This window comes from Thamnophis sirtalis, unplaced genomic scaffold (genome assembly GCF_051295495.1).
Source record: "Thamnophis sirtalis isolate CommonGarterSnake01/CBP01778 unplaced genomic scaffold, rThaSir2_p1.2 scaffold_6, whole genome shotgun sequence".
Taxonomy (NCBI): Eukaryota; Metazoa; Chordata; class Lepidosauria; order Squamata; family Natricidae; genus Thamnophis; species Thamnophis sirtalis.
In genome coordinates, this window is record NW_028261386.1 from 73,143,013 (window position 1) to 73,167,619 (window position 24,607).

The following is a 24,607-nucleotide window of genomic DNA, read 5'->3' on the forward strand; positions in this document are numbered from 1 at the left end:
CCAGTGATAACAAAAGTCAAGGTGTTGAAAGGAAGAGATGGAGGGTTTCGAATCTTTATAAGATATGCAATGAACAACAAGTTGTAAGAGAAGTCCACATAAGACTTATCAAGAAAACACTTAGAATACAGATTCTACAAATGGCAAGAGATATTGGACTGCACTATTTCTGGAAGGATACAGGATGATGAAATGAAATGTCACAATAAAATTTAGTTAAATGTAGTTAAATTTTGAGTACTATGTATAAGACAAAGTAATAATAGATATAAATGATAATAATGATAATAAAGCATTTATATATACTAGATTGATAATATGAAATGTTATACAAACACTTGCAGGTGAGGATGATGGAGATGATGTTGAAAAGCCTTTTTATAAATGATAAATAATTCCATATAGAAGAGAATATAAAGATGTAATATCATGGGATGATTTCAGGATGATGTAATGAAACGCCATAATATAAATTTACTTCAAATTTAATATGCCTTATATAAAAAGGATGTAATAATAGTTATGCTTAATGGATGTTTAACAATTATAACAATTTGTATACATGTATATTAGATTGATGATACTAATAATGGGAAAAGCATGGAATTGAAAATTATTAGTGTTATCAATGCTAAAATAGAATGATTTAGAATAGGATATAAAAAAATTCTTTATTATTAGATATATAGAAGATATAATGAATTATTATAATATGAATGGATACATATTTAGAATACCTTGTTTAAAATGGAGAAACAATAGTGATAATCAAACAAATGAAGTATAATAATAAATACAAAGATATTTGATTGATAATATGCAATTTTTGATAAAGCTGGAAAGGATGCAGAAAGATCTTGTGACCAATCGACACACTGTATGCAGTTGAAGAGGTTTTTATGTTGTATGTTTTGTGCGTTTGTGCTTGTTTGAAAATAAAAAAATTATTTAAAAAAAGAAAAAAAGTGACGAATCCAAGGTCACCTAGATGGCTAGGTGCTTAAGGTGGGACTAAAACTCACACTCTAGCCTGTTTCTAGCCTGATGCCTTAACCACCACATGAAACTGGTTCTCAAAGGTTTTGAATACAATAGTATTAAAATGGCTCAATGGTTAGTGCCACATGTTTGTCAAACCCCTTGAATTAAAGCTGAAAACCTTCAGTTTGCTCACTTCTTGAGTGGTTTATTTCAAATTCAATGTGGTGGTGTGCAAAGACCAAATGCCCCCCAAAATTATCATTGTCAACAATATTTATTAACCTGACTGTATGTATATTTTCAGGTGGTTAATCAAATGAACCAGATTAGAAAAATATACAGAATTCTAAATAGTATTCTGCTATGCATTACTATTTTACTACTCTTTACATTGCTCTTTCCCTATATTGATCATGAAAACAATAAAATATTGGATTATCTAATTTCTCAGCATTAAGAACAGTTAGTTTAAGGTGACCAGATTTTCAGATTGGTAAAGAGGGACACCATTGACCGGGGGGATCGGGGGGCTTGATTAAAAAATGTATATTTTGTCAAAAGCTCACAAAAGGCGATTAATGACCCCAGGACTGAAACCATCATAAATACGAATCTGTTGCCAAACAAAATTTAGATCACATGACCATGAGGATGCTGTAATGGTCGCTAAGTGTGCAAAAATGGTCGCAACGGTCGCTAAGGGTGAAAAATGGTCATCAGTCACTTTTTTCAATGCCATTGTAACTTTGGTCACTAAACATTTTCCCCATCCTCGAGACACCTCACTTCTTCCTTCCTTCATTCCTCTTGCTTATCTACCTTCACCTTATCCGTCTTCTGCTCTTTCCCTCTCTTCCTTCCTTTCTCCTTCCATCCTCTCTTTCCTCACTCACTCCCTTCCTCTTTTTCTCTTCCTTCCTCCTTCCATTCTTTCATCTTCCTTTCTTTTGCCTATCTACCTTCTCTGTCTTTCTGCTCTTTCTATCTCTCTCTTCCCCTTCGCTTCTGTTCCTTCCTCCTTCCATCCTTTCTCCTTCCCTCCTTCCTATTTATTCCTTCTTCCTTCCTTCTGCCTATCTACCTTCACCTTCTCTGTCTTTCTGCTCTTTCCCTGTCTTCCCCTTTCCTCCCTCCCTTCTTTCCTTTCTAGTTCCATCTTTTCTTCTTTCCTCTCTCTCCCTTTTTCTTTCTTCCTTCCTTCCTCCTTCCTCTTGCCTCTCTCTCCCTTTTTCTTTCTTCCTTCCTTCCTTCATCCTTCCTCTTGCCTATCAACTTCATTCTCTTTACCTTTCTGCTCTTTCCCTCTTCCCCTTCTCTTCCTACCTCCTTCCCTCTTTTCTCTCTCCCTTCTTCTTTTTCTTCCTTCCTTTCTTCTTCCATCTTCCTCCTTCTCCTTCCTCCTTCTATTCTTTCTCCTTCCTTCCATATTTTCTCCTTCCATCTTCTCCCCCCCTCCCTTCTTCTTTTCCTTCCCCCCTCCCTCCTTCCTTCCTCTCCTTCCCACTCTCTCCTTGGGAGGGGACAAAACCCAAGGGCTAAGGGGGTGGGGTGGGGGGCAGCAGAGACCAAATAAAGTCAGTAGATCTTATTAAAACTTTCCTATTTGTTGGATCGCATTGCTGCGAACTATAAACCAAATCAGGGGAACATTTTGCAACCGAGGGTGCTGCAAGGAAAGTGGGGAGGGAGGCAGCTCTGCCATTTTGCAAGGAATGAGAAACGGTGCTTTAATCCGAAGGAACTGCAATCGGAACCACAGACAGAGAAAGAAAGAAAGATCCTTGTAGCACAAAACCCACCTTTGCATAGTTGTGAGAACATAGGTAAAACAAAACAAAAAAGCACAGCGCCCCTCCACCCTCTGAATGGGACTCAGCATGACTCTGATTTGAATAGAAGGACACGGGCGGGGAGATAAACACCTTCATTTGCATTCTCTGCGACCATGATGCTTTGCGAGGAACAATCCCAGGGGCTACCTGTGACTTTTTGCAGATTTTTCCTTTTTTTGCTAAAAAAAAAAAACAGGACTTTTTAAAAACGCCACAGAATGAGCTGTCCTCCTCCTCCATCACTAACAGCTGGGGGCTCAGAAATCAGAGCGAAAAGCCAATCTTCCATCTCTTCCTTCTTCTTGGATTCACTCTGAAGTTTCTTAAAACCCCCCCCTCTCTCTCTGTATCTGTTTCTCTCTCACTCTGTGTGGCTCTTTGTCTCTATCTCCCTCCGTCTCTCTCTCTCTCTCTCTGTCATTCTCTCTGTGTATCTGTCTCTCTGTGTCTCTCTCTCTCTCTGTGTCTCTCCTCCCTCCCGCCCTGTGTGTGTGTGTGTGTGTTTCCCACTCTGTGTGTGTGTCGCGCCTGTCATCCTGGATCAGGCTGAGCTGCCTGTCTTTCTTCAGCACCTCCCAGGGGTGCACATCCATCGTAAAATCCATAGGGTCGTCCAAAGTTGCGGGGCTCAGCAGGACCTTGGCTGAATGTGTGCAAATGCTCAAGTCCACTGCTCACCACTCCTTAGCTAGTTGCAAAGTTCTCTCCAGAGATTCTGGCAGGCGGAGGCAGCGCTTGCCTCTCGAGCTTTGGCAAAGGGGATTTTCTCTGCGGGATGGAGCCTGGGCAGCAGGGAATTTCCCCACCGAAATAGAAGGCGAGGCTTTCAAACTAGTCTGATCCTGCTTGAAAAGGTTGCTGTGGCGGAGCAAAGGGTGCCCTGGCTGAAGATTCCCTCTTTCAGTCGGTCTCTGGAATTTCCCCCTCTTTTCTTTTCTACAGAAGGAAAGGGTTTTTTGACTGGGCAGCTCGACATGATTAAGGCCGTTCTGCTCCTCCTTTGCGCTGCCCTCCTCTCTCTGATAGCCACCTGGTTAAAAAGGAGGAGGAGCCCATCGAGGAAGATGAGGAATGCGAGGGGGATCCCTGCCCCCGCAGATGTGCTCTGGACTAGCGGAGCCTCCTCTTCCTCCTTTTTAACCAGGTGATCTTTGGCTGCTGCATAAGCCCATGGGCACAAGCTGCCCTCTTCTCTCTGATAGCCGCCTGGTTAAAAAGGAGGAGGAGGCTCCGCTGGTCTAGAGCCCATCTGCGGGGGGAGGGATCCCCCTTGCATTCCTCATCTTCCTGGATGGGCTCCAACCCAGCAGAGTTGCCTCCTCCTTTTTAACCAGGTGGCTATCAGAGAGAAGAGGATAGGGCGTGCCCGTGGTCTTGTGCAGCACCCGAATTCTTGCCTCCTGTTCTTCGGCTGTGGCACAATCCCAAGGGCACGCGCTGCCCAGTTTGCTGAATCCAGCATGGCTTCAGAGAAAGAAGGCATGCGAGAAAGCCCCCCCCTCATCCCCGCTCCTGAACATTTGAATGAAGGAGGCTGCAGGCTCCTTTGTTCTCGGCTATGCTATTTTCTTTCATTTTCTGCTGCCTGAACAAGTGAATGAGGCAGAGGGAGAATGAAAGGAGATTGCGTCCCTTCTGTCTCCCCGTTGCTCAGAAAAGCAACTCTGGGAAGGTCCTTTGGTGGCTGCAGGCATTCTAGAACCTGCCTGCTAGCAAAGGACCTTCCCGAAGTTGCTTTTCTGAGAAACGGGGAAAGAGAAGGAACAAAATACCAGCCGGCTGGGATGGGTATACAGGGCTGGGGGCGGGGCAGGCTTACTTCCGGGTCCGGTCACAAAAATCGGGGAGTTTTTAAGAATGTCCCGGGACGCGGGACAAATTGGGCAAAAGCGTGATTGTCCCGTGAAAATCGGGACGTCTGGTCACTTTAAATTAGCTGAATATGTGCACCATATGATGAACAAAATTTGACACTTAGAATAGTCCTATTGCGCAGTAGCAAAAAATGAAGATAAAGGTTAGAGCTACATATTTCGTCTTGCATAGGAAGATGGTCTCAACTCAATTTAGCTACAAAGCATAAATAATTTAAACGCTTGTTTATTTTCCAAAAATAGGCAAATGACAAAATGGTTTTAATATCTGCTGGGAATTCAGTTCTTTTCAAATTGTTTGTATATCTAAGTTATAAAATAATGAAAAATAAACAATTATTTTAGAAACAATTATTTGTAAAAGCTAGGTAAACAAGCATGAAAAAGTATACAGAATAACACAAAGAAATTGCTACTAGGAAGTCATGCAGATGTGCTAGATCAAATGCTGTTAATACTACTACTAATAATAATGTTAATAATGCTAATAATGCTAAAACTGTTGTTTTTTTGTTTTGTTTTTTTGTTGTTGTTTTTTTTTGTTTTGTTTTTTGTTTTCCCCCCCCTATATTTTCCTATATTGATCATGAAAACAATAAAATATTGGATTATCTAATTTCTCAGCATTAAGAAGAGTTAGCTGAATATGTGCACCATATGATGAACAAAATTTGACACTTAGAATAGTCCTATTGTGCAGTAGCAAAAAATGAAGATAAAGGTTAGAGCTACATATTTCGTCTTGCATAGGAAGATGGTCTCAACTCAATTTAGCTACAAAGCATAAATAATTTAAAATTCAGTTCTTTTCAAATTGTTTGTACATCTAAGTTATAAAATAATGAAAAATAAACAATTATTTCAGAAACATTTGTAAAAGCTAGGTAAACAAGCATGAAAAAGTATACAGAATAACACAAAGAAATTGCTACTAGGAAGTCATGCAGATGTGCTAGATCAAATGCTGTTAATACTACTACTAATAATAATGTTAATAATGCTAATGCTAATAATGCTAATGTTACTTAATCCTAAATACTAATAGTACTACTATTGCTATTTCCTCTCTTATGACGGTAAATTCCTAACTTCATCTTTAGCAAATACCACATCATTGCTCTTTCTGTGGGGAAGTCTTTCCAGAGTCTTTCAATGATGTAGAAGTTTTATTTTCTTCAGTTGGATTCAGTGTAGCTGTGCTCTTAAGCTGCTCTTGATAATCATAAGGGTCATCCTCTATATCCTCCACCACCAACTCATCTTCTTTTTTGTGAGAGGCAGAAGGCACATATCTCAACTGCTCTTCCTCATCACCAATAAAGTCATCTAAAAAAGCCACGCCATCTTCTTTTCTATGAGGAAAACGCTCCAACTGTTTAGAGTCTGACCTTTCCCTTTTCATGAATAGTTTTGGCACAGTTAGCTCTTGTCCAGGCTTTACCCCAGTTGCAAGTTCAGCTTCTTCTTCATCTCCTTCATACTCATCTAAGAAAGCCACCCCATCTTGTTTTCTGTGAGGAAAACACTCCAATTGTTTAGAGTCTGACCTTTCCCTTTTCATGAATAATTTTGGCACGGTTAGCTCTTGTCCAGGCTTTACCCCAGTTGCAATTTCAGCTTCTTCTTCATCTCCTTCATACTCATCTAAGAAAGCCACCCCATCTTGTTTTCTATGAGGAAAACGCTCCAACTGTTTAGAGTCTGACCTTTCCCTTTTCATGAATAGTTTTGGCACAGTTAGCTCTTGTCCAGGCTTTACCCCAGTTGCAAGTTCAGCTTCTTCTTCATCTTCTTCATACTCATCTAAGAAAACCACCCCATCTTGTTTATCATTTTATCATTTTTTATCATTTTATTGAGATTTATAGGCCGCCCTTCTCCCTGAGGGGACTCAGGGCAGCTTACAATCACAAGGGGAGGGGGTGCAGTACCAAGAGACAAACAATAGTGAACAAAATAAAATGGTAAACCACAACATGCATTCAACAGTCAACACTCGGGCGGGTAAATTGGAAACCTATCCCCAGGCCTGCTGGGAGAGCCAGGTCTTGAGGGCTGTGCGGAAGGTCTGGATGGTGGTGAGGGTACGAATCTCAACGGGGAGCTCGTTCCACAGGGTCGGAGCTGCAACAGAAAAGGCTCTCCTCCGTGTAGTCGCCAGTCGACATTGACTGGCGGATGGAATTCGGAGGAGGCCCAGCCTGTGCGATCTAATCGGTCGGAGGGAGGTGATCGGCAGAAGGCGGTCTCTCAAATATCCAGATCCACTACCATGGAGTGCTTTAAAGGTGGTCATCAATACCCTGAAGCGCACCCGGAGACCGACAGGTAGCCAGTGCAGCTCGCGGAGGATGGGTATAATGTGGGCGAACCGCGGTCGCCCACTATCACTCGCGCGGCTGCATTCTGGACTAACTGCAGTCGCCGGATGCTCTTCAAGGGCAACCCCATGTAGAGCCCATTGCAGTATTCCAGCCTAGAGATCACAAGGGCTCGAGTGACTGTTGCGAGAGCCTCCCGGTTCAGGTAGGGCCGTAACTGGCGGACCAGGCGAACCTGGGCAAATGCCCCCCTGGTCACAGCCAACAGCTGATGGTCGAAAGTCATCTGTGAATCCAGGAGGACTCCTAAGTTACGGACCCTGTCTGAGGGGTATAAAATTTGACCCCCCAGCCTGAGTGTTGGAATGTCAGCCAAATTATTGGGAGGGAAGCACAACAGCCACTCGGTCTTGTCCGGGTTGAGTACCAGTTTGTTAGCGCTCATCCAGTTCTTAACGGCCTCAAGACCCTGGCTCATCACGTCCACCGCTTCATTGAGTTGGCACGGGGCGGACAGATACAATTGTGTATCGTCCGCATATTGGTGGTATTTTATCCCGTGCCTCCGAATGATCTCGCCCAGCGGTTTCATGTATATGTTAAAAAGTAGGGGGGATAAGACCGAACCCTGCGGCACCCCACATGTTAGGGGCCTCAGGGACGATCTCTGCCCCCCGACCAACACCAACTGCGACCTGTCCGAGAGGTAAGAGGAGAACCACTGCAAAACAGTGCCTCCCACCCCCACCTCCCGCAGTCGTCGCAGAAGGATACCATGGTCGATGGTATCGAAAGCCGCTGAGAGGTCAAGGAGAACCAGGATGGACGCATGGCCTCCATCTCTGGCCCTCCAGAGATCATCGGTCAATGCGACCAAAGCGGTTTCTGTGCTGTAACCAGGTCTGAAGCCGGACTGGAAGGGGTCAAGATAACTAGCTTCCTCCAAGGTCCATTGAAGCTGAAAGGCCACCACCTTCTCAACAACCTTCCCAATAAAGGGGAGGTTGGAGACAGGACGATAGTTGTTTAAAATGGCTGGATCCAAAGATGGTTTCTTCAGGAGGGGTCTCACCACCGCCGCTTTAAGTGTGGCAGGGAAGTGCCCCTCCCGAAGGGAGGCGGTCACGACCGCCTGGATCCAGCCATGTGTCACCTCACTGCTGTTGGCAACCAGCCAGGAGGGACACGGGTCCAAAATACAGGTGGAGGCACTTACAGCTCGAATGGCCTTGTCCACATCCCCGGAGGCAACATCCTGGAACTCAACCCAGAGATGGCTTGCCAAGTAATCCCCCTGTGTCTCGGCTGGATCTACTGTGGTGGAGTCCAAGTCCGACCGAAACCGAGCAACTTTGTCCGCCAAGAACTGGGCATAGTCCTCAGCCCTACCCTGCAAGGGATCTCCCAGATCCCTCCTATTAAGGAGGGAACGGGTGATCCTAAACAGGGCGGCTGGGCGTGACTCGGCGGACGCAACCAAGGCAGAGATATGCGTTCTTTTGGCATCTCTTAATGCCCGGATGTAGTCTTTGGTGCAGGTGGTCAGAAGTGCTCGATTCGCCTCGGACTTATCGGACCTCCACAGGTGCTCTAGGCGTCTCCTCCGGCGCTTCTTCTCCCGGAGTTCCTCGGTAAACCAAGGAGGTCTCCGGGATCCACTGGCCCGGAGGGGGCGTAGTGGCGCAAACCGGTCAAGAGACCCCGATGCCGCCGAATACCAGGCGGCAACCAGAGCCTCCACCGAACTGTGGGCGAGAGCGTCAGGAATTACCCCAAGCTCCGTCTGGAACCTCAAAGGGTCCATGAGTCGCCTGGGGCGGAACCACCTGGTCGGTTCCTCCTCCCTACGGTGGGGTTTTGGCCTCCGGAAGTCAAGCCTCAGTAGGCAGTGGTCTGACCACGACAGGGGTATGATCTCATTACCCCTCAGACCAAGATCACACATCCACTGCTCCGAGAGAAATACGAGGTCGAGCATGTGACCCGCTGTATGGGTTGGGCCTCGAATTACCTGGGTCAAGCCCATGGCTGTCATGGAAGCCATGAACTCCTGAGCCCCATCAGAGCATTCACCGAGCGATGGCAAGTTAAAGTCCCCCAGAACTATAAGCCTGGGGAGCTCAACTGCCAGCTCGGCTACTGACTCGAGGAGCGAGGGGAGGGATGCTGCAACGCAGTTGGGAGGCAGGTACGTTAGCAGCAAACCCACTTGACCCCTGAAGTCCAACTTTATCAGCAGGGACTCACACCCGACAAGCTCCGGAGCAGGGACCCTACGAGGTAACAGAGACTCCCGGATAACAATAGCCACACCGCCACCCCTTCCCTGGGCTCTCGGCTGATGAAGCACCTGAAATCCCTCTGGGCACATCTCTACAAGGGGGACTCCTCCTTCTGTGCCCAGCCAGGTTTCAGTAATACATGCCAGGTCTGCCCTCTCGTCAACAATTAAGTCCCGGACGAGGGGAGCCTTGTGAATAACAGACCTGGCATTTAGCAACAGCAGTTTTCTGTGAGGAAAACGCTCCAATTGTTTAGAGTCTGACCTTTCCCTTTTCATGAATAGTTTTGGCACGGTTAGCTCTTGTCCAGGCTTTACCCCAGTTGCAAGTTCAGCTTCTTCTTCATCTCCTTCATACTCATCTAAGAAAGCCACCCCATCTTGTTTTCTGTGAGGAAAACACTCCAATTGTTTAGAGTCTGACCTTTCCCTTTTCATGAATAGTTTTGGCACGGTTAGCTCTTGTCCAGGCTTTACCCCAGTTGCAAGTTCAGCTTCTTCTTCATCTCCTTCATACTCATCTAAGAAAACCACCCCATCTTGTTTTCTGTGAGGAAAACGCTCCAATTGTTTAGAGTCTGACCTTTCCCTTTTCATGAATAGTTTTGGCACGGTTAGCTCTTGTCCATACCTTTCCTTTTTCATGAGTTGTTCTGGCACGGTTAACTCCTGTCCAGGCCTTACCCCAATTGTAATTTCAGCTTCCTCGTCACCCTCATACTCATGCAAGACCACTACATCTTCTGTTTTACAAGGTATGGGTAGGTCCTGGGTCATGGAGATTGAAGTTTGACTTTGAACAGATGCTAATTCTGATTTCCCCTCAGCTGTATCGTTCTCTTGATCCGGGAAAGCCTTCATATATTCCATAGTACCCATAGAGGTCCTAGGTTCTGACGTCATCTTAACAGATGTTGTATCTGACTTTAGTATGCTTTGAAAGTATTTCATGCTGAGTCCTTCTGAATGGAGTGAGGTACTTGCTGCAGGAGGTATCATAGATATTGTGAATGAGGAAGTAATACTCTGTAACAAAAAATGTATTATGAAAGACAGTATTAATGATGGCAGTTCAACAGCATTCTTCCATTTCCTCTCATAATCTGAATACACACTATGTATCTTAGATAAAGACAGTGTACATCTGATTTTAAAAGTCTTATCATCTATTATCATGATCACTCATATTCCTTTTGAAATCTATAATTTAAATAATCTTTGGATTCATTAGCTATAAACCATCCTTCCACATAGCCTTCAAACTCTGCTTTGGGACAATTTTAAAATATATAGAGAGATTATTATAATTCCCAACATCCTAAATCAGCTTGTAAGAATTGTGATCCCAAACCAAAACTCAAGCCTTACTGTCTTGTAATCACTTCCTCTCTAAAGATTGTAAATATCTAAAGCATCTGTTCATTTCCTCCTCCTAATTATTGCAGCATGAAGACAAGCATTCCAGAGGGCACTGGAGTGAGGGAAAGGGACTATAAGATCCAACCTTTTACCCAGCTTCCTCAAGTATCAAATTTGGGGACCTTCCCAACCATACAACTGGAGTTGTATTCTTCTGATACTGTAAGCAGGAAGGCTCAAGTAAAATCATATGCAAAAACCGTCACATAATTCTCCATTTAGCAACTACTTCACTTAATGCCTGAGTTGCTGGTCCTAACTGTGGTCACTAAACAAGAACTAAGTATACAGTTTTTGAGACAGATGGGGACTGAGGCCTCAATCTAGACATTCAGCTGCTATGGGTTCAACAGCTTTAGTACTGTATCCAATGAATTTCTGACAGAAAGAGTAATTATATCAGGTCTCCTTTATGAACATCTGATATTTTTTAACAGCCTGTGTAATGCAGCCTTTTCCCAGACAAAAGGGGTATAAGGTATTTCAGAGTGGGTTACTCCCTACTATTGGAATTTATTAAAAGGGCCTTAAGTATCTTAAAGGCAAACGGCAATGAAACTGTACTTTTTATACTTTGCATTTGTCTAGGAATGAATGAAATGAAGAAAATAACAGAATTGGGGGGGGAATCTCCAGAGAAATTAGCCAAATATGTTGCTTGTGATGCATTTTTTCTAAAAAATAGCTGGAACCACACAAAGGACAAGGGTTCATGCCAAAACCTCTAAACTCTGAGAGTTTTAAATGAGTCTTCATGTAGCTGGCACATCCTGTTTGAGCAAATCACGAAGACCGTGATGAAGATTCTATATTAATTTCTCTACCACCTGTCAATAGAAATGCTAATAACTGAAAGGGTCATTGTGATAAAATGCCTATCAAAGATCAGGTTAGTACAGAACACATACTACCAAAGGAGGAGGAGGAGGAAGAAAAAGAAGACGAAAGAAATTTTCTTGTTTAGAGAAAGAAATGTCATCAAATACTCCTTACCCCTAATGAAATACTTGGAGATTGCCAAGGCACGATGGTATTGGTTATTACACGTACAGAAGCATTAATGTAGTTTTTTGTTGCCTGGACTGATGATGTTTGCAAGAAGGGTATTAAAGCAAGTATGAGAACTGCTCCAATATTGCAAACCCCAGTTACTAGCAAGGCAATGGTATAATTGCCATATGCATCATACATTACACCTGAAACAAAAATATGTTGTTTACTTTTGTGCTTCCTTTCCCAAAACAGAATTTTCTTTCAAATGATACCATACATTCCAGTATCAAAAAGATTTAAGTAATCACAGCATATACCTTCCTGATCCCAAAAGCTATTCAGCTGGTCCTTGCTTAACTGCTAATTGGAATTGAAAACGCCATAATTTAGCAACATAGTTTTATATAAAAAAATAGCGACCATACCACTTAGCTGCAACAGTTCTTGCAATCCCCAGTTACCAATGTTAAGTGAGAACTGTGCAGTTCGTTAAGCGAGAACCTCTTATGAGCATAGCTTCTGACTTCCTGCTGGCTTCCCCACTGACTTTGTGAGCAGCCAGCCAGAGAAATTCTTATCACATGACTGCAAGATGCTACAATGGTTGTAGGTACGAAGTCCCATTGTAACTACCCTTGTTCAGTGCTGTCATAAGTTCAAATGGTTGCTAAATGAGTAGTCATTAAACAAGGAGTACCTATATAGGCATACATAGAAAAGAAAGAGGAAAAAAGACCTAACTAGTGGTGGTAAGTATGGCAAAGCATCATTAAGTCTCTGTTCTTATTATGTGCAGACCTTATTGTGTCCTGCCACTCTGTTCTGGGTGGGCATGTGTCCTTCTGGGCTCCTGAGCAGCTAAGAGGAGTTAAGAGGGGCTCAGAGAACCAAGTGGACGCTGGCCTTGTTGCAGAACCAGTGGAAATAGCTAGCAAGGAATATTGCCGTTATCTGAACAGGAATGGACCTGTCTGACCAGAGGAAACGGACAGGGTCTTTGGGGCTGTAAGCTCAGCCCCGTTCTTTAGATCCATGTCCCTCTTTGCTGATTAAACTGGTTCATGGGATTATGTGAGTAGGTTTTAGCGATGGTCAGTTTGCCTCACCTGCTCCTCAAGAAGCCAGGCAAGCGTGAGATGGGGGTGAGGCATCCATCCTTGCCCTGTTTGACCTCTCTGCAGTTTTTGATACCATTGACCATGGAGTCCTTCTGGATTGAGTTTGATTGAGGGTGAGCGATAAGAGTGCTGCTCCAGTTCACTTCCTTTCTCTGGGGCTGATTCCAGGTGAGAGTAGTTGGGGAAGAGAGATCTGAGGGACTGCTTCTTCCTCATTATATGTGCTTGTCCTAGCAGAGAAAGCAGGCTGCATGTCCCAACTATTAGGGAATTAAACTTGGGTCTCAGAAGGCAGACTGTCTTTGGTGTGGCCCTCCCATTTTGAGATATTTTACCCCCAGAAGTGAGGCAAAGTCCATCCTGTTCAATATTCAAGTCCCTCAGGACCTGGCTGTACCATCAGACCTGGGGGTCCTAGCAGACTGGGGAAATCCTGTGATGCTATTGTCAGGCCTGCAGCCGATTCCTTTTAGGATCTTTGGCCTGCCACACTAATATTCTTTTCTACTATGCTGTTTCATTAGTAGGGAATTGGGAGGGGGAATAGTTAGAAGTAGAATGTATTGTTATCAAAATAAAATTCCTTTCTAGGAAGCCAAGGTCATCTTTTGTTCTCTACCTCTCTGAGCCTGACCGGAACTGGATGGGTGAAACTGCCAGCATGGCAGTGGAATATTGGACCATGTGATGGACTTGTGGGTGTGGAGGCAAGATTGTGAACTTTCAACTGGGTGCGGAAACCCAGGAAGCTTTCAGATTCAGGTTTCTACATATGTGCCAACATGTCTCTCTTAATAAATTGGAACTTTGAGGAATATTCTGCCTTGGACTCTGATTTAATTTTGGATGATATTTGGAACGCTGACAGCTATCTTACTGTGGCTCATATCATTCCCCTTGCTTGGGTGCCATTTTATTGTTTTGAAACATGACTGTTTTTAAATATTTATTGGTTTTTCTTTTTAATTCACTGCTGTATGCCATATTTGTGAGATTTGCAGGCATACAAATATAATAAGCAAATAAATACTCAGGCAGGCCTTGGGAAGAGTCAGTTCTTGGACACATTAGCAGTATAGTTTTCTCCAGGCTCAGTGTTTTTTACAGACAAATCGCATTAACTGGTTTACCTGCAAAGAGTGGACCAAAACAGCTAATTGCATTGACAGCCATCATAAATCCCCATGCAACAGGCATTCTTTTTCCCACCAAATCAAATGTAAGGATAGGTAGGAGAACATAGTTTCCTGCGTCGAAAAATCCCAAAAAGGAGCAAATGGCTACAAGATGTGTAAAAGATGTGCAATGAGGAATAATAAAGTAGGCCACACCTGAAAAATAAAACATGAAGGACACAGATTTCAATATGAACCAAATGTATTTATTTACTCTATAATGTAAACTAAGATAAAACAGCACTCATCAGGCTTTGCCACTGCTAATTTCCAATATTTTAGTTCTGCTTACCAAAAATTTTGTTTCTCAAGTATGATAGTAATGCATCTTCTGTGCCTCATATTAAGGAACCTATGCATTGGCTCCAAGTGCCCAAGTGTCTTCTGCTAGAGTGCCATAAAGAAATTACTGTATTTTTCAGAGTATAAGACGCACCAAAGTATAAGACGCACCAAGGTTTTGAAGAGGCAAATTTTAAAAAAAAGTTTTTGCACTCTGCAAACCTCCCAAAAATGGCCCATTTTTCACAAAAACAGGCCTGTTTTTTAAAAAAAGGTCATGAATAGCCCTTATGAGGCTTGTAGAGTGTTCCTGGGGAGTGGGTCGGGGGCAAAAAATGAGCAAAAAACAGCCCATTTCTTGTGAAAACAGGCCCTTTTTGTCAAAAAAAGGGCATTAGAAAGCTTATAGAGTGCTCCTGGGGGCTGGGAGGACAAAAATGAGCATAAAATGGCTCATTTTTTGCTCATTTCTGCCTTCCCCAGCCCTCAGGAGCTCTCTGAAAGCCTCCTACAAGCTATACACGACCATTTTGGTGAAAGGGGTGGGGTTTCAGGTGGCAAAAAATGCTGTATTCAGTGTATAAGACACACCCAGATTTTCAGCCTCTTTTTTGAGGGAAAAGGGTGCATCTTATACTCCAAAAAATACAGTAGGTTCTCCCATGAGAACCCACCTCATGTGTCAGATTCCATTCTCCTAATTCCTAATTTCTACTCATCATGTTCCAGTGAGAACTGGAATTCAAGCCATCACACGAATGGCCTCAAGAAGATTTGGCAATAATTAACTTAAGGCACAGTGTTAACTTGTAGTTGTGCTGATATAACTCATATGTGCAAGAAATGACACTCTAGATGTTTCTAGGTCTAAAACCATAATTTCTCAGGCAAAAAACATTCAGAAGCTTACTGTGAAACTTACCAACACATGATAGGTAAGTGGTCACTGAGAACAAGTGTACATTTATTTCAATAGTGTCAGATACACCAACTGCAGTCTTGACTGTACTAACTTTCAAAACTTTCAAAAGTATGACTGAATTTGCGGCTAACAAAAAGTCGGTCGACACTTTTAATATCACAAATTTTTACAAACAGAAGACAACCAATCATGCTGCTTACTCCAAGTCCCACCATAATGTAGGATGCTTTTTCCACAGGAATACCCAAATCATCTGCAAGTTTTATCTGCAAAAAAGAAAATGAAGCATAATTTTTAACATGTCAGGTTTAAAGTATTCTGTTTAGTGAACACTAGTCATAATTAAGCTAACCTAGTAATTAAATATAGCCGCAAATTCAGTCATACTTGTTTAAAGATTTATGCAAATAGTTAGCAAAAAAAAAATAGATGTAACTGACTGACAATTCAAACATTTCATACTCCTCTCCTGATAAGTCTATCTTCATTGGATACATTAGTGTTCTCCAATTTGGTGCCTCCATAATGCATTGCCAAAAATCAAACTGACAGAGGACTATGGGATTTAATCCAATATATGAAGGCGGCACCAAATTTAGATCCTTTGGCAATGACACGATGTTTTCTTCAAAAATTATTCCTCAAAAGTAATTGACCAAGTATTATTCAAGTTTTGAAAGTTAGTACAGTCAAGACTGCCGTTGGTGTATCTGACACTATTGAAATAAATGTACACTTGTTCTCAGTGACCACTTACCTATTATGGACAAACGACAATCTTACAGCTACTAAAAATAAATCAACTTGGCCCAAATTGATGTAGCCCTTCTCCAAAATTGAGTTAAGGATTAAAACTGGTAAAAATTGAATGTTTAGCCACATGTCTTAAAATAGTTAGAATTAGCTGATAAATCGGGGTAGTCTGGGTATGGATTTATCCCAATCCTGTATTGGAGGGAGCCCCTTGTGGAGTACTGTGAAGCCATTACCATGGCAACTCCACTGTGCTGTACAGTAGAAGCCATTTTAAGGCACAACATCTTTACAGAACTTGAATCCAAAAGGCATACATTCACTGTCAAAAGTACTGTGACTTGACACTATAGATATAATATAACACACTCCATTTGTGCAAGTACCATGCACACATACCTACTGCTCATTTAAAGGGAGCGTGTGTATGTGCTTGGCTGGTGCTCATGCAAGTGAAGATATGCATGGACACACACACACACGAGCCGGCCATTACCATGGCCTGGTTGCAAAACCCTCAAAGCCCACTAGTGGGTCATGGCCCACAGGTTGGGGACTCTCGTTCCAAGCTATAACAGAAAAGCCAAAAAAAAAAAAAAGATAATGGCAACTTACCATATGCACAAAAGGTATGTAGAATCCAAATTTTGCTAATCCAAGAGAACCGACCCATATCTCAAAAATGCGATCTTTCCATAAATCTAAATCGACTATAAACCCTCTTAGAGGCGATGTGTTAAATTTTTCAACTACACTTGGATGAGTTCTATCTGTAAAATACAAAGTAAAAAAAAAAGAGAAATTATTACTGTGTACGCAATACTGATTAATTTCACCAGAAAGCAATAAATACAACAGTTATGTGCAACCCGGATAACATAAAAAGTGCATCACAAATGAGCACAGGACGGATTTGTGTGATGTTTAAGCAATTATTTTGAGGATGATTACAAAAAATGATTTTATATACCACAAGAACCTCTGTTAACATGTCTTGCTGGACACAGCTGGAGCAGGTATAGGCATTAGAGAGAATGAGTTCCTTGTACACAAAAAGTTTACTTTTATCATGAATAGGAATCACACTGGGATTTTTTTTCCTACCCTGGTGCCTACAATTTCCGAAATGCAGCCAGTATGTTCGGTGGGAAAGGCATAAGGGAATGGCCTAGAAAAACATGAGGAAAAGCCATTACCAAGGCAACCATCAAACAAGCGTGGCTTAAGTCCATTCCAAGAAACTAATTTCAGTAATCATCTCAGACACATCCCTCTCTACGTCACACAAAGATAAAATGAGAGCAAAACGAAGAATATTGGGAATTGCAAGAATTTTTTACTATAGCTCTTTGAATAAAAGTAATTTTAGACCTAAAGTATGTGGCATTGATTTCTAAGTCTAGTCTACTTGGCAAGGCTGACTGGATAACAGGAGCTGCAATTTACCGTATTTTTCAGAGTATAAGACGCATCGGAGTACAAGACACATCAGGTAAATTTTAAAAAAAGTTTTTGCACTCTGAAGACCTCCCAAACCTCCTGCATGCCTCATTTGTGAAAAACGGGGCATGCAGAGAGCTTCAGAGGCCTGCAAAATGCTCCTGGGGGCTGGGGGGGATGAGGAAAAAGTGGTCTGTATTTCGCCAAAAGAAAGGGCATGCATAGCCTTTAGGTACTCCTGGGGTCTGGTGGGGTGTAACAAGCAAAAAAGGGCTGTTTTTTTCCAAAACAGGCCCTTTTGCCACAAAAAGGGCACACATAGCCTTTAGGAGGCCTGCAAAGTGTTCTTGGGGGCTGGGGGGGGATGAGCAAAAAACAGTCTGTTTTTTGCTCATTTTTGCCCACCCCAGCCTCCATTAGCACTTTGCAGGCCTCCCAAACCCTCTGCACGTCCATTTTTGTGAAGGGGCGGGGTTTCAGAGGCCAAAAATGCTGTATTCAGTGTATAAGACACACCCAGATTTTCCCCTTTTTTCGGGGGGGGGGGGGAGGGAAGGTGCATCTTATATTCTGAAAAATACGGTAACTCAATTTTCCCTAGGTTAAGGAAATTTGTTCTAGATACTTGACACAACTACTTAGTTGCTTTCATTTGCAATTTGCATTCCTGGAAGCAAACAGCATGGGTGATTTAAGAAATGAATTGAGTTGCTTTAGTGCAGTCCTATGCCTCAAGTTCTGGGGTGTTAAACTGAAAACAGTCTTTTTTCCAAGCATGTGTTTACCCAAATCTTAACAGGTTTTACTGAAATGAAAAAGACAAGAAACATGAATTTCAGGAATTAAACTATAATATTTCCCAGAAGAACGGATTTGTCTTTTCCTATAAGGCATACTGATAGGGTCTCTCCTAATTAATATGTCCCAGCTTTTCTGTTCCCCAAAGCTGCCCTATAAATTTATTAAATAAAATAAGCAGTCAGTGACAGGTCTCTTTACTGACAATAACTGAGCTAGCCCTTTCCTGAATTCTTATCATCTGAAAACCCAAATTAGATTGGAGACAGAATGATAAATGAGAGGGATGATAAAAGTAATTTTGGACGAATAGAAGTTAACAAAAAATCTACAGTGGAATACCTGAGATCTGGGGGTAGGGGTGGGATAAGGATCAAACACGCTGACTTCCTTAAGTTCTAGCTATTGCCAGGCCATCTGGGTCTGATCTTGCAGTTATATTCAGCTTCTTCAAATAGCTTTATCCTAAAGGAAATCAACCCTGACTGTCCTTTAGAAGGACAGATACTGAAGCTGAACCATAAATATTTTAGCCATCAAATAAGAAGAGAGGACCCTGATGCTGGGAAAGACTGAAGGCAAGAGAGAAGGAGACGGCAGAGGATGAGTGTCATTGATGCAGTGGGCATGGTTAGACTCTGGGAGACAGTGGAGAACAGGGGAAGACAGGGAGGTGCGAAATAATCTCTGATAGACAAATGTCACTACAATCATTAATAACCAGAATCTGAATTTAATAAATACATGGGTGTGAAACTTACTTTTACAGAACACTTAAGATGTGTCAAGTTCTTATCTACTCACATGTCCAATGAATTTATGACTTACAAGACATACATTTTCTGCTCTGTTCCATATTATTAGCTGCTACATCACATCCACATCCAGATGCAGAAAATTTGAATTAGATATTACAAGACGAGGGAAACTAAACGTATAAACTACCTTTTCAAAACAGTCCTAGGATGCATTTGTAATCCATCCTTCCGAGGTTGGTAAAATGAAGACCCAGATTGCTGGGGGGCAATATGCTGACTCTGCCAACCGCTAAGAGAGGCTTTTAAAGCACTGTGAAGAGGTATATAAGCCTGGGTGCTAGTGCTATGATTCCATCTATAGTCAATGGTTACATATTACCTTATTAAAGACTTGCCCCAATTTAAATAAAATTAGAAAGGGTCTTTGGAAAACAGTCCATGAAAGGAAGCTGAGATAATGGAGGGTCACGTTTTAATTTAAGCAATGCACCATTTGTTGTACCACTCATATAATTTCCATTTGCTGTATGACACTGTCCATTGGGGCATTCAGTCTACAACCTGCATCCCAGATTGAGGTCAAATTGCAAACATGGTTGCAATAGTTGTTCTAAATGTTGGATTTACTTTCTTTTTATTCCCGTGTTGCTACTTATTTATTGGGGGGGGCAGGGATGTATAGTTGTGTTTTGTCTGAGTAATTGTGTAGGAAAATTCAGAAACCTGAAAAGAACTCTTTGTGTTACTTTGTATCCTTATTTTACCCAATATGGATTCTCTTCCCCCCCACACACAGGAAAAAGGAGATATTTAATTTAAAATGCCCAAAGCAGATACATACGTTTTTGAAGGGGCCTGTAGGCAAATCCAGCAAAAACACATATGCTTAGAATTGCACTATAATAACGCAAACTATCTCTCCATCCCAAATTCTGAATAAGAAAATACTGAAGTCTATTCTGTACGAAAGTTCCTGCAGCCCCTCCAGCCATCACCAATCCAGTGGCAAATGAACGCTTTGTAGTGAAATAAAGGCTAACCATTATCAGACCTATCAAGAAACAAACAGAAATTTAAAGTAGTTGTTTTATATTGAAGTCCAGTCACATCACCCTCTGTTTTATTTAACATGAAAAAGGTATCTGGGAAAGGAGAAAGCTTAAACATTGCTTTTCATCTGACACAATTAAAAACCATGCTACTATTTCTAATGAGTTTTGTTAGGAATTTAATCTAACAGTTGGGTTGGCAATATATAAATCATGTAGCAATGTTGTAATTGTTTCTTTAAATCATACGGTAAAATGTGATTGGTTGCTGTTTTTCCTCAATCGGCCATACGAGAGAGCCAGAATGACTGCTAGCTCTCTGTTTGTTAGATGCTGGGCTGATCTGATCTGAGTGTCGTGAGCTATTGTAAGTTTTGCAACAGTTAGCAAACGGACTGTTTGAATGATTATGGACTATGTTATTTGGATTATCCCTTAACTGAAAGACATTGATGACGGACTGTCTTATCTGTTTATGACTTGGACTGTTTGATGGACTCTGATACCTCTATTTCCACGAAAGGAAAAGCCTATTTAAACTGCAGCGTGTCTGTATCAGGGGTGGGTTCCTACCGGTCCTTGCGGACCAGTTGGTCGGTGAACCTGGAAGCAATTAACTTCCGGGAACACCCCCTCTAAGGTGCGGCTAGAACTGGCCACCCGCAAAGGACCTCCCCAGACTTGTTTTGTTGAGCACTGGGCGACTGACGGTAGTTTGCGTCGGCCGCTCAAACTAGCACCAGTCGCCCCGTTTTCAGCAAAGCAAGCCCGGGGAGGTCCTTTGTGGGCGGCCAGTCCTAGCCGCTTGCGCCCAGCACTGCAGCTGAGGTGAAGCCCCAAAGCCCCCGCTGCCACCAGAATATCTTCTGCCGCCACCTCCTCCTCCTCCAACAGCACTGCCAGATTTGCCGTCCGACACTGCGGCTGAGGTGAAGCTGCCAAAGCTCCCGCCACCACCCCTGCCCATGGCAGTGACACATCCCCCTCCGCTCGGAACACCTGAACTGGGCACTGCGTTATCCCTCTCCCCTCCTCCTTCGCCGTGCTTTTGAGGAGCCATGAGGCTGCGGGAGCCAGTAAGAAGGCGGCGGAGGTGGTGGGAGCAGGAAAAAAAGGCCTCATGGCTTCTCAAAAGCACGGTGGAGGAGGAGGAGGCGGCAGCAGGGGTAACGCGGGGCCCAGCTCAGGTGCTCCAAGTAGAGGGGGAGGCGTCGCTGCCACAGGTGGGGGTGCTGGCAGGAGCTTTGGCGGCTTCACCTCAGCCACAGCATCGGGCGGCAAATCTGGCAGTGCTGTTGGAGGAGGAGGAGGAGGCGGCAGCAGATATTCTGGTGGTGGCGGGGGCTTTGGGGCTTCACTTCAACCGCAGCACCGGGCGCAAGCGGCTAGGAATGGCCACCCACAAAAGGGGCTTACCAAGTTTACCCACCTTCTCCATGAAACAACTACATTTCTCTCTTTCTTTATCCCCTACGTTACTTCTTTTTCAGTTTGTACATGTTCCTGGGTGGTGTCTTTTTGCCCACTTCTACTTAAGGATGGAAGTCCTCCCTAGGAAAATGATTGCACCTGACATACTATCTCTTCTTAGTTGGTTAGTTGAAACCCACCACTGCTCTGTATGCTGGTTTGTGTGTTCTGCAACACAACTCTCACAATGCTTCGCTGAACGTACTCGCTCTCCCAATGGAAAGCTTACCTAACAAGTTTTCTCATGAAAAAGTGCTGCAAAGCAAAGCAAAGCAAAGCAAAGCAAAGCAAAGCAAAGCAAAGCAAAGCAAAGCAAAGCAAAGCAAAGCAAAGCAAAGCAAAGCAAAAGCAAAGCAAAAGCAAAAGCAAAAGCAAAAACAAAAACAAAAGCAAAAACAAAAGCAAAAACAAAAGAAAGCAAAAATATGTTTTCAAAAACAGAAGAAATGTGTGACAAAATTTGATTTTAATGTAAAGCATTACCTGGAGTGTAGGCCAGACTTGATCCCACACCAACAACGATTCCATGTGTGAAAAACAGCATTTTAAACTTTTCAGTATATGATGACCACACTAGACCACCTATGGTCACTAGATCTCCAACTACTGCCACTTTTATAGCTCCATACTTCACCAGAAGTTTTCCAGAAACAGGACCAAACATCATAATGAAAGCATAGCTGATAGATCCAATCCAAGCTTAAAAAGACAAATGCATTTAATTAAACATATAAAAAAATATCATAAAAATATTATCAACTCACTTGTATGTTTTACTGATGTAAATGACACTAATTCGTGTGGATTTCAAGAGCACTGACATATAGTTTAAACCATTTGCTTAAAGACTGTTAATAAGCAAGACATAATTATAAACAAAACTGCAGTACAATATATCAAAGCTATGCTGGAAACCTTAATGTAACAATGACCTACCTATCTGCCAGTTACTTGATTCAAAAGTATCAAGAAGGGGCAGCATGTAAACACCAAAGGCACTGTGAAATCCACCGACAAGCAGGCAGTGTGTAGCAGCCGCTGCCACTACAACCCAGCCCCAACCTCCATCCGGAGGGGGTTGTAAAAAAGAGGCATCCAAGCTGATATCCTCCAAAGTACATGTTCTTCTTAATCTCCGTTTATTGACGAAATCACGGACTTTCTTCATGACTGGGAACCAAGAATTGTAGAGAAGAAAAAAAGGCATTATTAATCTCTCCAATAGAAAAGATTCAGCACACCTGTCCAATAATCAGAATTTTCTTACTAAAGCAGCAGGCACATAGGAGCAGTGTTTGCATTACACCATGTCAGCAAACATTTCAAACTTGTGGCAGTGCTCAACAAGGGGCACTTGCAATTGGTCTGCAGAGTTCTGGCCATCGCACCGTCTCTGCAGTTACACAATTGAGATCTGGGTTCTTGGCACTTGGTTTGCAATTGCAATGTTGCAGCAAGCTGCTATGGTGCTAGTGCAATTTCTGAAGCTTCCTGCTGACTTTCCAATAGGAAAGTCAATGGGGAAGCGAGCAGGAAGTTGGAAGTCACTGTCATGTAAGGTCGGTGTTTAATGATCCACACAATGGTCTCTTAATGATGAAAACTGGGATCGCCATCCCTAAGCAGCACAGTCACAGGAAAATGCACCACTGCATTGCTTACCAATGGCAATTCCAGTCCCAATTGTCTTTATAACCCGAAAAACTACCTGTACTGCCTGCTGGCAAAGCTGACTTGACAATTTATTTACAACTTTTCATAAGTTATCTAAAAGATGTTACAAGTGTCAATTCCTAGAAGCATAATTTCACAATTAATTTTATAAGACTATAAAAGCTATTATATTCATCAGTGAACATTTCACTATCAGAGAAATGCTAGGTATAAGAGGATTTTTTTTAACACATGCCTTGTTTTTGCTGATATGGTCAAGTGGAAATCAAGACATTCAGAAAGTTCACACGAGTAATAAAGATTTATTGCAAGCTTAAGCTCTCTACAAATCTGACCCACTAACAGTCAAGGGAAATGAGTAGAAGAGAAGCATTCCAGGTGGGCTGGACTTGCATGTCTTGTGAACATGCAGGGACTCGTAACTTATAACGCATTTGACCCTTCCCTCGGGCTCAGCCTGGTTATCTCCTGCAAATATTTCTGATACCAGACAAATGTTCTTAAATCATCCATCGAATCTAACTAAAATATCTTCTACTTCAATTTGCTAACTTTAAATATTTTTAAACTGTAAATTGGTTTTTGATAAAAATAGAGAATATAGTTCTGAGAGAAATCTGTCCCTTAAGAAATCTTCTTTCTGATATTTTTCCCCTGAAACTATGGATCAATATACTTTTAAATATTTTGTACACATATACTCAAGTTAAAGACTGTTGGTTTACCTGAACGGTCGTTCTCAGGGCGCTGCGAGGAGAGTCCAAATGTGGGTTAACACAGACTATCTGCTCTAGGACTGAGTGAGTTTTTTCTCTTGGCCACGCCTCCCTTTGCCTCCATTATTCAGTTTAAAAAACGAGGAACCACCGAGCAGGAAGCCCGTACAGTCATGTCCAGTCATCACCCTCGCATCCGCAAAGACCAGGAGTGGGATTGGACTCTCCTCACAGCGCCCTGAGAATGACCATTCAGATAAGCCAACAGTCTTTCTTCAGTGTGCTGCTTGGAGAGTCCAAGTGTAGGACATGCCCAAGCTATAGTGTCCCCGGGTGGGAAGAAACTTGAGTCTCCGGAACATCCATAACCTTCTGTAGAACTCTTCGCCCAAAGGAGGCTTTGGCTGAGGCAAAGGTGTCAATCTTATAGTTCCTGATAAATGCAGTGGGAGAAGCCCACATGGCCGCTCTGCATACGTCAAGAATGGATGCCTGGGTTGCCCAAGCCGCAGAAGTGGCAGCGCTCCTCATCGAACGCGCAGTCACCCGGCTAAGCACAGACCTGCCCTGATGTTCGTAGGCAAGCTTGATGCAGGCCTGCAACCAACGCCCAATGGTGTGGGAAGATGCTTTGTGACCAAGTGACCCCAGATGAATGGCAGGTCCCAGGACGGGTAACGGTGAACAGCTCGGGGGCAGATGTTTGTCGCTTCCTTCAGGAAACTCTTGACCTGCGGGTGTTGGCTCAAGG

At 42.8% G+C, this 24,607-nt stretch overlaps 1 protein-coding gene across 1 annotated transcript; it reads right to left on the bottom strand.

Annotated features, from left to right (window-relative positions):
* Positions 1–5,798: 5,798 nt before the first annotated feature.
* Positions 5,799–22,634, bottom strand: LOC148045021 (monocarboxylate transporter 10-like). The gene is made up of 10 exons (XM_087719008.1): positions 22,403–22,634; positions 21,950–22,165; positions 19,789–19,998; positions 16,567–16,721; positions 15,314–15,464; positions 15,265–15,279; positions 13,950–14,150; positions 11,702–11,904; positions 9,921–10,315; positions 5,799–6,039 (listed from the first exon to the last, which is right to left on the bottom strand). Exons 1-10 carry the CDS (start codon positions 22,632–22,634, stop codon positions 5,799–5,801), a joined length of 2,019 nt encoding a protein of 672 aa, XP_087575134.1.
* Between the last annotated feature and the right edge of the window lie 1,973 nt (positions 22,635–24,607).

What these genes read in the sequence shown, in the direction of transcription:
- LOC148045021 (XM_087719008.1), bottom strand. Translation starts at nt 22,634, where the DNA reads ATGAAGAAAGTCCGTGATTTCGTCAATAAACGGAGATTAAGAAGAACA. An exon ending in ACATACCTTTTGTGCATATG is followed by an intron (nt 15,465 to 16,566) that starts GTAAGTTGCCAT and finishes TCTTTTTTGCAG; the next exon opens with ATAAAACTTGCAGATGATTT. An exon ending in CTCCAAGTATTTCATTAGGG is followed by an intron (nt 10,316 to 11,701) that starts GTAAGGAGTATT and finishes TTTTTGTTACAG; the next exon opens with AGTATTACTTCCTCATTCAC.